The 17,512-nt window shown below is 40.7% G+C and overlaps 1 protein-coding gene across 1 annotated transcript in view; it reads left to right on the top strand.

Moving 5' to 3' along the window:
• LOC133981701 (unconventional myosin-IXAb-like) overlaps positions 1-17,512 on the top strand; it is a 163,108-nt gene that overhangs the window by 29,120 nt on the left and 116,476 nt on the right. The window contains exon 2 of the mRNA XM_062420525.1: positions 6,932-7,901. Within this exon, the coding sequence (XP_062276509.1) occupies positions 6,999-7,901 (903 nt within the window). The 5' untranslated portion in view covers positions 6,932-6,998. The remainder of the gene's footprint in view (positions 1-6,931; positions 7,902-17,512) is intronic.

Here is a 17,512-nt window from a genome sequence, read left to right as displayed (position 1 = left end):
ATCGTTTGTCCTTAAATCAGTAATTTCCTCTCGTTCTCACTATGATTATTTTGAATGTTTGACATCTAAGACCTGAATCAAAACTGGTGACATCGTGTGTAGAGTTGCATCGATTAGTTGAATAATCAATTAGTCAATCACCAAAAACTGTTTTGATACTTTATTGTTTAAAATGCCAAAAACTCTTGTTCCAACTTCTCCAATGTCACGAAATGATGCATTTCTTTTGTTTTATACATTTATGAACTGAATATTTCTGGGTCTTGGACTGTTGGTCTCACAAAACAAGACATTTGATGACATCTCTTTGGGCACTGATACATAGGGCACTGGACATATCTCTCTCTTTTTTCTGTCTGACCAACCGTCCCAAAAGATAATCAGATTAAAATCTTGTATGACAAATAAAATGATTAAATCACCACATTTGATAAGCTGAGACCAGCTAATGTTTATCAGTGATAAGTTAATTTATTCATTTTTCTAATTGAATAATCGACTAAATTAATGTTCATTTCTGCTTTGGTACAGGAACTCTCTCACTCACTCACTTTAGCTGTCTGGATCAAATTGAATGAAGACAGAGGTTTTGATCTTATTCACAGTTTTCATTTACGCCATGTACCTTAATCCAAAGAGACGCATTATGGCACATCAGGGGAGTTGGGAAGACTTTTTTTACCGAAGCTAATCCAAAAAGTTTACATGCCTTACTAATATTTGAGAGACTCATAAGTCAATATTTATGAGTCTTAAGTCAATAAAGACTGAATAGGTGAGCTAATGTTGGTCATGTTTCATGCTTTTATCCGAAGACCAAAACAAATAAATGCAATAATACGATTCTAATGCAGCAACTAATGGACATAATGGAAACTTGTGGGCTTTACTGCGGAGACGGCACTATTGATTTCTGGGAAGTTGTAGAGGACAATTACTTTATATACAATATTTGTAAGATGATTTTCAAACTGAAGCACAATGAAATTAGACTATTGCTTACTTCCTTCATACCACATACATCTTTGTCTATTAATGTCTTTAAACCTGATTTGGTTGCACACAACAACTTCCTGTGTGTCTGTCTCCTTCTGTCCCTGCTGAGTCCCTTCCCTTTCCATCTGTCGTTCTTTCTCTTTAAATATTAACGTGTATATGGAAAAAGCTCTGTTTTTTTCCCTCCACCTGAGTGGCGGCTATGAATGACCCTTCGTAACCTGGGCTTGAAACTGTCCACCAGTTAGATGACTGGCACGCTCTCATTACAGTGAGCGTTGTCTAATCTATCAATCTCTCTCTATTTTGAAGCCCTCAGTCCTCCACCACGTCAGCTCACCGTCTTATCTCAACACGATGTCAGCACTTGAGGTTCAACCGTGTCAAAACAAGATGAAATACGTACATTTAGCCTCCTTCACTGCCTCTTTTGTGTTTCTCTTCTTTCCACAACTTTCTCTTTCTATCATCTTGTCACCTCCCTTCCCCTGCTGTACCTGACTTGTATCACTTTGCAGCCTCATTCATCATCATCAAAACTCTGTCAGAAGTAGTTTTTGTGTTGAACATACAGTATGAAGTCATGTCCATTCATAGTGCTCAGGGATTCGTGTGTAATGACCATCCAATTCCTGCCTGAATGACTTCACCGCATGCAGCTGTTCAAGGAAATGCCAGAAAAGTTTCCAAACCAGCCTCACAGCTCCACAACATGTGATTTGTCAGACCCTTAGCTGGTATGTAACCTTGTCTCCTCACTCTGACCTTTCACCCCTATGGACCATCCATCAGTCCCCACCTCTGATTGCCCCAAAAGATTCAGCATAGCCTTCCAGCTACTCCTGCTGTGTCCCGCTGTCCAGTTTACTGGTTCATAAAGTCTCAGCAGACAGGCTACTGAAAGAAAGCGAGAGGTTAATTTTCTCCAAACTGCTCTGGAGATTTGCTGTCCAGTGATTTTCTGGCGCTCCAGCAGAGGTTGGGAGGGGTCTCGGGTCAAAGCTTTCGAGGCAACAATTCAAGCTGTATAACCGTTTTGTGGAAAAAACGTCATTACTTGAAGTAGGGATTTGGATTGCCCTCCTGTCCTTTTAAACTGGTAATCTGTTGGATCCTTTTATTTAGCAACAACTGAATCCATCTGTGGTGTTTATGAAGGGTACTTCCCAGAGTGTCTGGTACTTGAAAAGGTTTGAACCCATGCAGGTAACAACCTTTTCTGCCCTGATTTTTTTATGTTTATTCCAAACAAACCACATTTTCCTTTGCTGGAAAAAGATAAATCATAATACTTTCCGTCTACAAGAGATTTTTTTTCCAAGGAAAACCCTACCAGACACCAGATGTTAAGAGAAGTTGCTGCTCTGAATCAATCAATCAAAACATCCACAGTAAATAGGCATATACAGTATATACACATCCACCATAATATGATGCATATCATCGCTAAATAACTGATTTTTGTTTTTGAAGAAGTTTTAATAGTTTCCTGCTGATTCAGGACCAACATTGAGTTACAAAATTAAAAGTAGGTCTGCACAAGGGAGGATTTGCTTAAGCCATTTGTGAATTATAGTTTTGTTAAGTTTCTGTTTCATAAACTCCACCTTTATCCTGACATTTTATTCAGTGGCTTGTATAGTTTTATGTCAGATATGCTCATACCTTGTGCATCACTTTTGAGGCATTCAAGATAGTAACGTGTTCTGAGGAAGAGAAATGTAAGAAGAAATCCTGTTGGTACTTATTAATTGAAACACACACACACACACACACACACACACACACACACACACACACACACACACACACACACACACACACACACACACACACACACACACACACACACACACACCCACACACACACACACACTCTCTCTCTCATGTGATGTCATATCTTTCTGCCATCCATTCTCATCGTGAAGCCAGCCTGTATTTCACCCCTAGAGGCTAACGTTTGAGCAGTGACAAGAGGATATGTAGACGACAGTCATAAGTCACTCTTTTCCAGCTTAATGACTGGCTGACTCGGACTGACAGCTGGGCTCACAAAGCTGCAGAGAGCTGATGAAGGCAAACCAACTGGAGAGCTGAATGAAGGCTAGAGCAGCTGGTTTCAGTAACTGAATATTTATATCAAACTGAAAAAGCCAGCAGGTGGAATGTGGAGATGACGTAAACCTGCTCAGACAGTTACTGAAGTATTGTACTTGAGTTCAATTTTAGGTAACTTGTACTTTACATGAGTATTTCCATTTGATGCTATACTTTATACTTCCACTTCACTATATTTCTGAGGGAAATATTGTACTTATTGTACTCTACTACATTTATTTAACAGCGTTAGTTACTTATCAGATTAAGATTTGACACAATGAATAATATAACAAGCTTTTAAAATACAAACACATTGTTAAAGATGAAACCAGTGGTTTCCAACCTTACATCCTCCATCTTACAAAAAGCAGTGTGTAGTCAGGGTCACATTTCACATGTCTATAAGTTGTTAGCAGCTCCACAACATAGTGATTTTTCCCTCTAAACTTCTCACATGGTTTAATTTCAATAAATGTTCAAAGGATCCAATATGTCACCAAAAATCTTTGGTGGGGCCAAACCACTGGAGTAAACAGTAGTAGTAGTAGTAGTAGTAGTAGTATTTCTTCCACTGTCGGACTATGTTAAGCACTAAGAGGACAACTTTCACCTTTAATTGTCTCTGTGTTTACTTAAATTAAATATTAATATAGGCCATGATGACACAGCTGTTGTTTTTAAACTGCATTTATGTTCATTTTGTCACATATCTTTTCACCATGAGCCACTAACTCATCACAGTTTTATGCTTGTTCAGGCGTTATACCACCGGCAGTTGGTTTCAGGTGTTGCTAGTAGCAACCGCACATCTCCATAGCGCTCAGAGTGAGAATAACTTTAAAGTATGTGTAAGTAGCAAAAACAATAAATACACTCAAATCTTTGGCATTGAGTTTAACTATGGTGAACGTTGATGTATCAAATTGCGCCGTTGACCAGTAGCAAACCGTCCGGATACTGTGTTCATTGGCATTTTGTAAACAGGTCTGTGTCTGTCTTATGGAGATAAGAAGTTGCTGATTAAGATTGCTTACATCAGAGGAAGCAAAGGTGAAAAGTTAGATATGAGTAAAGGCATTCATGGTGTGAGATTGTAACATCTGCGTCAATAGTGCGAGTTGGCAGCTGGGTGTGATCAGTTGAGTGCTAAGGAAGTGACTAGCTCTCTGGGCTAATGTGTTGCTAATACAAGAGATTAGATTACTGTTAATTGGTGAGGTAAAAGTTGATGTTTTACTATTTTTACTTTTACTTGTTTACTGGAGTAACCAGGCTGTGTGTTTTCCTATTCCAGATGTTGTGTAAGATGCACGGTTTTGTTGTTTGCTGATTAAAAGAAAAGAAAGAATAAATAACCATTTTGCCAGTGTTTTTTATATTTAATTGAGGATAAATAGCTCAAGGAAAACATGAGCCATTTTCAGCTTTAGTTTATTTGTATGTTAATCTCAGACACCAGTGGCAACTCAGACCTTCACAATGACACTGATTTTCCTAAGTGGGAGTCTTCATTGTTGATTTGCTAATTTGTTTTTCTTCCTCGAAACCACCAGACAACACAAATGAACCGTGAAAACTGACTGTAGCCTATTTAGATTTCTGCATAATAGACTTGAAACTCTGCCCTCTTACCCATTTCAACAGCTTGTTTGTAGTGTCCCAGCAAGAGACTACATCATTCGTGGTAGACAGCGTGTTTACTGTCGTCTTGTTCTTTTCTTTTTCCAACATAAACTCACAAGCTGTTGAAGCTTGTGTCTCTCACTTTCTTTCTGTCTGTTTTTTAGTCTCTGCTCTGTCTTTCATCCTGCACAGTTCATCTCTTTGTTTCTTAGAGACACCCAGCTGTCTATTCCCTCTGTTTCTATCGACAGTATGTCTCTTGGTGGTGGCCTTGCCGACTGGTTGGCTGATCCTCTCCTTTCTCTATCTTTTTCTCTCTATATGAAGTAGCACATATGCGCTTGAAGCCATTTAAGAAAAAAGCTTTTGAAGAAGAAAAACTATTGAAGACGAAAAAAACGGGGGGAGATTATTAAAATGAGAACAGCATTCAGATTTTGAGTCTTCAAGGGCTAAAATTCAACATTTTTCATGCAAATAATTTCCTTGGTTTAGTCTGAAGTTCTGTAAATTTTTATTTGTACAAGGACATTTCATTTTTAATATCAGTTCCTGTTTTGCGTTTATGGTTCCTAATAAACTGCCATGCAAAAAAAAGGACATTTCAGTGTTTATATGTGGTCATAGTGAATATATTTAGCAATAAAAACAGTTTGAGAAAGATCGAAAAACAGAAAAAGTGAAAAGTGGAAGAAATTATGGGGTACACTGACCCAGAAAACAGAATTTATTAGAAATCAAATTATAAAATAGAGTGAGAGGGAGCCTGGCAGTGATCACAGTGGTTCTCCAGGCGTTGGCCTACATTTAAATGTAATCAATAAATTATTATGTTCATACACTTTATTGATTTATTTGTGTGTTAAAATACACTGTTGGTAATTGTGTGGTGCTGATCTTTTATATTTTCTGTATCTGTAGCTGATGCAGCAGTGGAGACGAAGCCGTCTGTAACAAACTAACAATTGGTATCGCAGTTCCCTAATTATATTCCTCTTACTAGAGAATAATTATTAAACAGAGAACAATGACAGTGATGCCAGAAACAAACATGGCAGGGTGGAACCGTTAGAAACCGTTACTCCCTGTCCTTTTATTTAAATTCTGTCTAATAATCAGTTTTAGGCAATGAATTTAAAGATGCTTCATCATACCATGGGCTTAGTATACTCGTTTTATTTTACAAAACTCCCAGAAATAACTACTTTATGATCTGAAAGACCTAAATGAGTTTGATATTTGAAGAATTTCATCTCAAAATGATATGTCAAACACTGGATGCCCCAAATGTATGACTCATCTGAATTACTTTGTTTGTAAAATAATGACTTACATTGATTTTCGGTCTGATTCAGGAGTATTTTGATATTATTATAATATTATATACAACCATCTTAAAATTACATTTTCTCTTACTTACTGTATAGTTCAGTGAGTTTTTAACATCGTTTCATTTGAGCCTGTATGGTTATTACAGTAATTTGACAAGTTACTGTAACAGCATCTCCGTCCTATAATCATCAGTTTTTTAACAATAGTTTACAGTTTTTTTCAATCACATTTGAAGCTTCTTAGTCTGCAAAAGAGAGAGAGAGAGAGAGAGAAAGAGAGAATGGAGTGCTCTGTCCACTATCAACAGGGAAGTGGTGAATTACACCATTGTGCTCTCATTACAGCCACTTTTGTGTGGAAGGTGGCAGCTGTTAATCTTGGCACACGGCTAGAGCCCTTGGATTATCACATGAGTAGTGCACACACACACACACAAACACAAGCGCACACACGCACACACACACACACGCACACACATACACACAGGGTATGCAGCTCTGATAAGCTGCGGCCAGTAGCCTTTAAATTCATGAAGCAGCTACTGTTCCTCATTGTTTTGAATAGCTATCAGTTCTTGTCTCTCTCTCTCTTTGACTCGGTCTCATGCTCCTCTTTTGTGGCGTTTGCGATAGTGGTTCCCTTTACGATCAAAAACAGAAAGCCTATTGAGTCGGCCTTCTCTGTCATGGGACAGATGAAATCGCCGTGACTCTACTGACCCTGTCGTGACTCAATGTACTGGAAATGCCTGAGGCTGCTGTGAGGACATGTAATGATGTCTGAATGTCTAAATTCTTCTTTGAACTTTGCCGCCATTTCTAACATTCTCCATCTCTCTTCTCTCTCTCTTTCTCCCTGTTTTTCCTCTGTCCTCCTACAGTTGGGATGTCCTGAGTCAGTCCTGTGGGTCCAGAGAGCGGTGTGCTGATGGGACCTACTGCGCCACCATGAGCTTACAAGATGGCGGCTGCAGCTACGCCAGCAGCGCCAACATGGCCACCGCTAGTGGCAGCATGCGGCGGCGCCTGGAGGACCAGGAGTTCACCCTGCGCGTCTACCCGGGCACCCTTGCTGAGGGCACAATCTACTGCCCTGTCAGCGCCCGCAAGAACACCACAGCTGCTGAAGCCATCGAGTGCCTCATTGAACGGCTGCGCCTGGAGCGTACCAAATGCTACGTGTTGGCGGAGGTGAAGGAGTTTGGTGGGGAGGAATGGATCCTCAACCCTGGCGACTGCCCTGTTCAGAGGATGATGCTGTGGCCGCGAAGCGCCCTGGAGAACCGCAGCGGCCTGGGCAGCGGGGACGACTATCGCTTCCTCCTGCGGGAGAAGAACCTAGATGGATCTATCCATTATGGTGGCAGCCTGCAGATGTGGTTGCGGGTGACTGAGGAGCGCCGCCGCTTGGTGGAACGGGGTTTTCTCCCCCAACCTGCAGGGAGTGACCCTCCGTCCGACCTCTGCGCTCTCCCGGAGCTAACGGAGCGCGCCCTTTTGGAAAGCCTTCGTGCACGTTTCCGCCAAGAGAAAATCCACACTTACATTGGGAGTATTCTTATTGTGATGAACCCGTTCCAGTTCCTGCCAATCTACAATCCTAAATATGTTAAATTGTACGACAACCACACACTGGGAAAGCTGGAGCCTCACATTTATGCTGTGGCTGATGTGGCGTATCACACCATGCTACAACGACGGAAGAACCAGTGCATAGTCATTTCTGGAGAGAGTGGATCTGGGAAGACCCAGAGCACCAACTTCCTCATTCATCACCTGACTGCCCTCAGCCAGAAGGGATTCGCCAGCGGGGTGGAGCAGATCATCCTGGGCGCAGGACCTGTGCTGGAGGTAAGATGCTAACTTGACTGCAGTATTGAGCAAATGTTAGAAGATTTATTTCCATCCACGTGTTTTCTGTCGGTTTGTCAGCAAGGTATCTCAAAATCTTCCATTAGATATTTTGTTCCTGCCAAGGAACAAATGTGATTGTGGTGGTGGTCCAGATATGGATTTCCACCAATAGAAGCCATTAACCATATCGACACTTGCTTCCAACTTTTTGGTGAATGTTTGCAGTGTGAAGAAACCAGTTGTGATAGTGAGTTGGATAAACTTTCAGTGTTGTTTTTTGTGTTTTTTCTTTGAGTATCATGTAGCTTACTGACTGGAAAACTACCACAGCTGAGTTCAATGGCCCTAATCCACTGCATTTTCCAGGAACCTTTTCAGGAACTCTGGAAATTTACCTGGGTTTAGATCCAGAGGAATCTGGGCCTCAATTTAGTTGCTGTGCCATAATTCCTGCTGCACAAAAATGTGAGGAGGAATGTGCAAAGGGGACATAAAGTTCCTGGTTTAGTTCCTAAGTTTAGTCAGTATCTCTTAGAGGTTGCATATGCAGATAACCCTAAGAGGTTCTTTAAGTGTTTTAAGTGAAGATTTAGTGTTTCCCCTACCATTGCCCTCCAAATAAACAAAATATTATTTATGTTAATTACCTAATTTATGTGCACACATTACTGTAAGTGCAATAAAAACTTAAAAAAGCCAAGAAGAGCGATTTATTAATGTAATCTGGGCAAAAGATGAGCAGATGATGACCTCAAAATTCTGAAATTCAGGCCAAAATATATTAATCTTCCATTAAAGTGGAAAGCAACACGTATGTGGTCGAGAGAGAGGCTGGTGAGCAGAGAGTAGGCTGTAGCTGTGAATGTAGCAGTGCAATGTGTAACGTCTAGGCTATCTGGTGGTGAATAAATGCTACAACTCCCCAAGACTTAAGCTGAGTTTCCGTGTTTTGCTTGCCACCAGCAGAGGAGGTTAGCCCCAGATGTAAGCGACAATGGGTAAGCGTAAACTGACCACGCTCACTTAATAAAGACCAGCTATTTTCATTTTAGTGACAATCTCAGCTGCTCCTAAACAGAGAACGGAGAAATGTTTCGCTGATGAGTCTCTCCTGAGATTTGCTCAATGCCCATCCCCCTTCCAAAGCAGTGGACCTGGGTGAAACACTGCAGACCTATAGTTTTAACAAGGCACGACCAACACAGAGACTAATAAGCCTCAGGGAAACATAAAGAAATGCAGGTGGTGTTATAGAATACAACGCAATTAGAAATGTCATTATAACGTAAATGTTTCTAAATAAATAATCCAGATTTTGTTATGTTTAGTGAGGAAATCATACTAGTCTAACATGGTATAGTTCCTTTGCTATGGCTGTGAGCTCAAGCCAATTGAATTGATAATTCATATGTTGTGAATAAGATGCCCTGGTTGTATAAAGGAAGTGACAAAAGCCTGATGAAATCTGAAAACGAGGCATGAGACGGGGCATGAAATGGATTATAGAAATGTCCTTCTGAAACTGGAATGCCTCGACATGCGGGGTAACCTATATTTAGCCCAGCTTTACCACATATGACTTTAATATATATATTATTTGACCTAGAAACTGGTTTTCCGCTGTGTCCAATCTCTACATTGATGGAAAAAAACCGATGGAATGCTGGCTAATCCGCCCTGGATTATAAATCAATAATGGATTATGGATTATGGAATTTCATTGGGAATTTCATGTTTTGGGAAGGTCCATTCAAGGGTAACATCACATCACAACTGCTTAAACTCAGATTTCTGACAAGTTCCCTTTAGTTTGATAAATATGAGTAGTTGAGCTCTGTGCTTCCCAACACTGTTGTTTTCTGGCAGCCATTTTGTTCGGCAGCACACAGCTTCCTGTCAGGACGTATGGGGAGGTCACGTCAACGTGCAGCTGTGCATGTTGACATCATGTGCCTCCCATGTGGAGGTCTGTAGAGTAAAACGGGGCTGTTGTATGGTCAGTTGGATATACAGTTTGTCATCTGGAAATCATGAATCACTATTTAGACGTCCTGGCTGCTTCTGAGGAATAAACATGTAACTGCAGCTGTTTTTTGTTTTTTTTCACTTTTCTTACAGAAATGTAGTTTCTGGAACCTGTTCGGATTTTACTTTAAAGCCACAGTTTCAATAGACTACTGCTTTATACAATGTTGTACATGCTAAGAAACAGTTACTAACTAGGGATGTATAACAAGCAGCCATTTTCATACATAGGCTTTACTTGGGTAGTCAGAACAAGTAGATTTTTTCTTTCTAGATGTGCAATTTTCATTTCATAATGCACACAGAATAGGAGACCTTCATAAGTTATAGTCATAATTATTCATAAACCTTTTTTTGACTAGTTTTATTACTGAATCTGCTCATCACACGCTGAGCCATCATTCGCTGCACTGCCCACCGCCACAAGTAAATTCTCAACCTGTGGGAAACAATGACACTGTTGAAAATGGCTGCGTAGCTGTCAGGTTCAGTCAACCTAAAACATCATAAATATCAGACAAGGGAAGACAAGACACAGCGTTAGAGTTTTTTACTTGCAAGGAGAACGGACAGAGATACGCTCCAGTTACCTCCAACCCGCTCTGAAACGTATCTGTCCGAACCCTCTCTTTTTATTCCACAACAAGGGAGTTTCCTAGTTACATTACAGTTGTTGCTCTAACGAGGGGATTTCACACTGAAACAATGTAGTAATGATAATATGTTTGCATATACACATGAACATTCTAGCCATGACGTTCTCTTTCTCGACATCGCCCTGGAAAATAGTTATTATTAGGTTTCGGTCAATATTGCGGTCAGGCTGCAGTTCCTCTTTTGATATCGCGGTTGGGCTGTAGTTCCTCTTTTGATATCGTGGTTGAGTCATCGACCTGCAGTTACGTCAGCCAGGTGTAACTTCCTGAAAAACACTTCAAAACACACACACACAACTCTTGCACAAGATAATAACATCTTTAAAAAGTATAAAGACAACATATGAGATAACGTATATACAATTATTCCAACATTTCCCTCCTGTTTATCACATATTTGCCCAAATTCTCATATCACTTATGTCAACCACTTCGAAAGATTTTCAGTTGTAAGTTCATTTTTATGAGCACAAATACATTTACACTCAGAGTTTTGTTTCCTCCCATATTTACCAGCCAGGATCAACATCATTAGAGTCGTCATCAGGGTCACGTCCCAGCAAAGGATACATTTGAGCAAATCGATTTTCCACAGGTGAAATAGCGGTAGTAATCAATCTATTAATCAGAGAGCGCAGACAAGGTATACAACAACATCCACACAAGGTCAAAATCCCTGCAAATACTGCAATTGAAACCAGGATAGAAGACACCAGAGCTCTATACTTCCCGAAGGCATTCATCCAGGAATCCCACAAAGTGGTATCAACCCCAGAATGGTCTTTCATTTTACCATTTAGAGTACGCAGACCTTCAATGGCTTTAGTCAGACTGCCATCTGCAGCTGTGTTATTAGGGATAAAGGTGCAACACTGTTCTCCAAACATAGCACACACTCCACCCTTCTCGGCTAACAGCATGTCTAGTGCAATCCTGTTTTGAAAAGCCATAAGGGAAGTTGCAGCCAACTGACCATGTACTGCCTCAAAACCGCTCTGAGTCCAATTTCCAAGCTTTTGAACGTTGTAATGGATGTAGTTAATCCTGTCTACATTTTTATTTATAGTACACCACCAGCAAATGGTGGATTCAAATCCAGCTGCAACTTGATCAGCTAGTTTGTATTCGCTAGGTACGCCTCGTGGAATGCCAACAGCGTCAATGTATGTCGGGTCGTGAGTATTTAACCAAGACGTGGATCTTTTCCTAAAATGCCACTGCTGTGGTACAAGACTAAGAGTTCTAAGCATTAGATCTTCCGCAGTCATAGGTAATACAGAAATTGGTAGCAGTAACGTCACTAGAGCACAATAGCCAGTCCCATTTCTAGGCAATTTGTCGAAAAGTCTTCCATCACCACACCACCACCAGATGTCTCCTCGAGACACCGGTTTGAAGTTTTCATTTACAGTTATTACTTCGGTGCACCAGGTTTCAGAAAGATTGCCTAGAGACTTCCCACCTCCAGTCCTTTTAATGCACGTAAAATTTCCTTGAGCTACTTTCTTAGAAAACAATGGTTTCTTCTTTTCAGCTGTGGTGACAGGGAAAATTGAATCCCAGTTACTACAGTTTCGATTAGGATTTGTCTTATTCATTAAATCAGTAACACATTGTTGCGGCATTGCAGCGGGGATGACCTGCAGAAGGGGCCGGGGCCCCATGCAAACAACACAATCAGTTTTAGTCATATTAGCAGCCTGCTCTGCCATCAGCAACCAATTATTATTAGTTCCAGAGACACCAGTCGTCACTTGGAACCAGTCATCCACAGTCAACTCATGATTAAGAATTCTCATTCGTATGGTGGATGTGGATCTAGGTCCAGGAGCCAGCCCAGGGGTACCCGGGCTGGTAGTTACATTATCAGCCTCTGTTATGTTGGGACAGAGAGCTAGAAATGTGCATGGGTCGGTTGCATGTTTTTTGTATATGCACAGACCTAAACTATAGCACGGTGGCTTGGGATAACCTGGGACCGAAGGTGGTTGTTTTAGTAGGGGTCTTGTAGTAGTATTAAATTTTAGCCTCAGGAATGCTTGGTTGTTAACTCTTTGTTTTTCTACGTCTAGTATTTTAGACCAGTTTTGTGCTAATGGTCTCCATCCTATAGAGTTGGATGGCCAATTTTTATCAGTGGAAGCAAACACCCATCCCCAATCGTTTCCCACTTGTTTGTAGCCTACAGCATCAAGGTAGAAAGTCCAGTCATACCACTGATCTCCGGGGTATCTGCCTATTTTAAAAGATGTCATAGGAATCCAGACTGTACTGACAAAGGTTGTAGAATTATAGCACATATAAGGCTCAGAGGTTGGTTTTCCAATGTTATTACAGGGATTTTTAAAAGTTTCGAGTAGGGTCTCTTTTCGTCTGTGGGCTCCCCTCACTCTACGTCTTGTTCTAACTAAGTCTTCAGTATTGTTCTGGTATTGAGTCTGGTTCCCAGTAACAGTGGATATCTCACTTTTAGGTGGCTCCCATAAATACCAGACAAACAGTACAATCAAGATTGCCAAAAGGGACACCATCCAGCAGCGGATGGCGTCACACAACCATCTAGGAGTCATTTTGACCGAAATTCTCCTCTACTAGGTTTGGTGTCTTGTAAGACCTTCACTGACTTTCAGGTTTACCCAGACTCTAAATATCTGGGTCCACCTTATTATCAGATTTTGGCTCACCTCCCCTGTTGGAGTTTTCAGTTGAAATGAGCTTTTTACAATGTGTCAAATGGATCCAGGTTGATCTCTCCGCTATTTTTAATGCTGTGGGGGTTGTTATTAGTACTTGATACGGTCCTTCCCACTTTGGTGAGTGCCAGTGTTTCTTCTTTATGCTTCTTATTAGCACCCAATCTCCTGGTTCCACTAATTGGATTTCCTGCTGGGAAACAGAAGGATTTTCATCAGTTTGTTTCTGTTTTTGCTTTTCCAGTATGCTTCTCATATAATCAGCTAAATTTGCTTCATTGTCGATTTCCCATTGATTCTTAAATTGAGGTAACCTATAAGGTCTTCCAAACAGAGTCTCATAAGGTGTCAGTCCGGAGGTACTTGTGATATTAATGTACAGTTTTACCAGATCTATACACTGAGTCCATGATCTTCCTGTTTCTTCCATACATTTCTTTAATCTATTTTTAATTGTTCCATTCATCCTTTCCACTAATCCTGCACTTTGAGGGTGATATGCACAATGATTCTTTAGATCTATGTGAAACATTATACCAATCTTTTTAACCACTTGGTTGACAAAGTGAGCTCCATTATCACTATATATTTTCTCAGGAATTCCATATCTTGGAATAATGTCCTTACAAAGTGCTTTGGCTACCGTTAAGGCATCTGGATGTTTAGTTGGGAAGAGTTCAATCCATTTTGAAAATGCATCTATTATGACCAAGCAATACTTTTTCCCTTCACTCTGGTTCAACTCTATAAAGTCCATGTGGATAATTTGGAATGGATACTGAGGAGTAGGAAAACGTCCTCTGCGTGGTCTTAGATTTCCTTGTGGATTATGTTTAGCGCACGTTAGGCATGCTCTACAAAAATTTTTTGAGTAAGAGTTGAATCCATAAGTGGTATAATATTGATGTATCTGTCCTACCATCCCTCCTGTTGAGACATGTGATACACCATGGCTCAATATTGCCGCCCATTTGTAAAGGTTTTTTGGTAGGATAGGTTTATTGTTTGGTCATATATAGATGTCGTTTTTTTGTTTAGCTCCGTTTTGTTCCCACTTCTCCTTTTCAGATTGTGGGCTTTGTTGTTGCATGTCTTTTAACGTGGTATCGTCTAGGTTAGTGTGTTTATCTAAGGTTAACACATTAACTTGTCCTGCCGCGGCTGCTTTAGCGGTTTCATCTGCAAATGCGTTGCCTAGAGAGACTTTATCAGTGCCTGATGTGTGTGCTGCACATTTGCATATAGCTATCTTTTTTGGCAGTTGTACTGACTGCAATAGGTCAGATAGAAGCGCAGCATGTGTTACAGGCTTTCCAGTGGAGGTTATCATACCTCTATTTTTCCAATATTGTGCAAATGTATGTACTGTAGAAAATGCATATTGACTATCGGTATAAACAGTTGTTTCTTTATCCTTCATTAATTTACATGCTTCAGTTAAGGCTATTAGTTCAGCAGCTTGTGCAGAATAGTGTGAGGGTAACTGTTCTGCTTTTAACACCGTGGTTTGCGTCACTACTGCATATCCTGTTTGAGTTTTGCCTTGTTCATTCTTTTTTGAGGATCCATCTACAAACAAAACTTCCCCTGCTTCCAAAGGTTGGTCTTTTAAATCAGCTCTACTTTTTGCCATTTGTTCAGCTAATTCTTGGCAATCATGTTTCATACCATCCTCTGGTAATGGTAACAGAGTGGCTGGATTTAAGGTTATGCACCTTTCAATAGTAAGGTGTGGTTGCGAGAGCAGGGTGGACATGCAAGATAAATGTCTTGCAGGAGACAAAAATGTCATATTTGTTTGTAGCAGTAGTGCAGAAACAGCATGTGGAACTTTTAAAGTCAAAGGATGAAACAGCACTATTGTAGCACTTGTCTCTACAGCCATAGAGGCTGCAATTACTGCTCTTACGCAGTGAGGTAATGCACAAGCGACACTGTCCAGTTTAGACGAGAAATACGCTATGGGTTTCAGTTTATCTCCATGTTGTTGTGCCAACACAGAGGTCATAAAATGACCTTTACAATCAACCATTTGGACAAATGGTTTGTCATAATCTGGTAATGCTAGTGCTGTACTGGACACTAGAACTTGTTTTATTTTACAGAAAGCTTCTTCAGCTTCTTCAGTCCATTTAAGTGGAGATGTCATTTTAAGGTCTTCCTCATACATTAGTTTGTTTAATGGTGCCGTTATTTCAGCATAATTAGGCACCCAATTTCTGCAATAGTTAGTCAGACCCAGAAATGACATCATCTGTTTCTTAGTCAAAGGTTTTGGGGCTTGAAGGATTACAGTCTTTCGGTCTTCTACAATTGTTCTTCCTCCTGCACTTAAGTTATGTCCTAGGTATTTTACCTGCATTTTACACATTTGAAGTTTATTTTTGCTCACTTTATGGCCTTCTTCAGCTAGGTGTTTTAGTAATGCTAAAGTATCTTCTTTACATGTCTCTAAATCAGGTGAGGCTAATAATACGTCGTCTACGTATATCAGGACCTGACTGCCTCCTGGAGGTTGGAATTTTGCCATACTAGCGCTCATTACTTGAGAGTAAATAGTTGGGCTTTCACAATAGCCTTGAGGCAACCTGGTGTAGGTGTATCTTTGACCTCCAAAGGTAAATGCAAACCAAAATTGGCTGTCTGTGTCTACAGGTACAGAGAAGAACGCATTACTGATGTCTACAATGGTAAATACTTTAGCATCTGGTCTTAAAGAGTTTAGCAATGTATAGGGATCTGGAACACATGGAGCTCTCTGAATTACGGCATTGTTTACTGCTTGTAGGTCTTGAACCATGCGCCATCCTACAGATGGTGCCTGTTTCTTGACTGGGAATATTGGGGTGTTGCAGGGTGAGTCGTTACACTTTATTATGACTCCTGCTGCTTTTAAGTCTTCAATTACTGGCTTAATTCCTTCAAGAGCGTCTTGCTTTAGTGGATACTGTCTAACACAGGGTCTGTATTCAGTCTTTGGTCTAATTTGTACAGGTAAGGCTCTATTTACTAAGCCGACGTCTGTTGGTCCTTTAGACCATAGTTTATCAGGAACATCCTTTAACAGATCTTCTTCTGTTTCGGTCAGCATTACATGTCACTGTTTTGATGGACATAAATGTATTCCCTCCTGTACTTGGACTTGCCAAAATAGGGCCTTTTTGAACAGGCCTGTGGATGCACTAGTCCATGTGTTTACTGATGTAGCTACCCAGTCAGTTGCATTTTCCCCTTGTTGAACTATTTTCCCCAAATCCTTCCAACCTTCATTTTTCTGTTTGTACAGAGAGATATGAGGTGGGTACCATGACCTGTTGATGCTTGTCATTTCATATGCTCTTAAGGAGACTGCTGCAACTGCTGTGCTTTCCCCGTCCCCATACAAATGTGTCACGGTTACTTTTGTAGGTGTCATTTTAGCCAATTTGGACTCGTACTCTTTGTCTGGACCGGGTGTTGCTTTGTACCAAAGGGTGATGTGTAAATTATCTTTACTCATTTGGTCATGTGGTTTTGATATGGCATTTCTTCCTTCAGTCATAAGTGCGTCTGCCGTCTTGTGAGGTGGTTTGTTTGGTACGTCGAGAGAATAATAGTAATACGGTTGTCCTGTCCCTTGGAGAACATAGAAGTCTCCCTTTTGTAACTCTTCCTTTCTTTTTACTGCAATTCGCCCCTCAGACGTGGGCACCAATGCAAGCCCCAATGACAACAAACCATCTCGCCCTAGAAGGTTAACTGGGCATTCTGGAAACATCAGAATGGACAGGTGGCAAGACGATCCAAAGGGATCTCTTAACCATACTGGTTTAGACTCCTCAACATCAGTTAACTTTCCACTTGCTGACCTTACCATCACAAAAGAGCCATTTGATCTAGCCTGTGGTATCTCTTCCTTACAGGTGGTTCTACAAGCCCCAGTATCACACAAGAATATGATGGGCTTTCCATTTACCAATAATGTTATCTCAGGCTTTACATCGTCCAATGAGAGTAGATCTTGTAAGTTTAGGAGATCTCCGTTTATTTTATCATAATCATTTTTCTGATTAAAATCTGATTTTGGTTCCTTAACACTTGGCATTGGTACAGCAATTCTCTGGCCTAGTCATGCTGAGGTGTGATTTCTTTCTGGACAGTCTCTAGCAATGTGGCCCTCTTTGCCGCAATTCCAACAACCAAAAGGATTACGGTTCTGTCTGTAATTCCCTCTTCCTGCTCCTCCTCCTCTGCC

The sequence above is a fragment of the Scomber scombrus genome, chromosome 6, assembly GCF_963691925.1.
Source record: "Scomber scombrus chromosome 6, fScoSco1.1, whole genome shotgun sequence".
NCBI classification, from domain to species: Eukaryota; Metazoa; Chordata; class Actinopteri; order Scombriformes; family Scombridae; genus Scomber; species Scomber scombrus.
The sequence above is the reverse complement of the archived record's forward strand: the minus strand, read 5'-3'. Positions and strand labels throughout refer to the sequence as shown.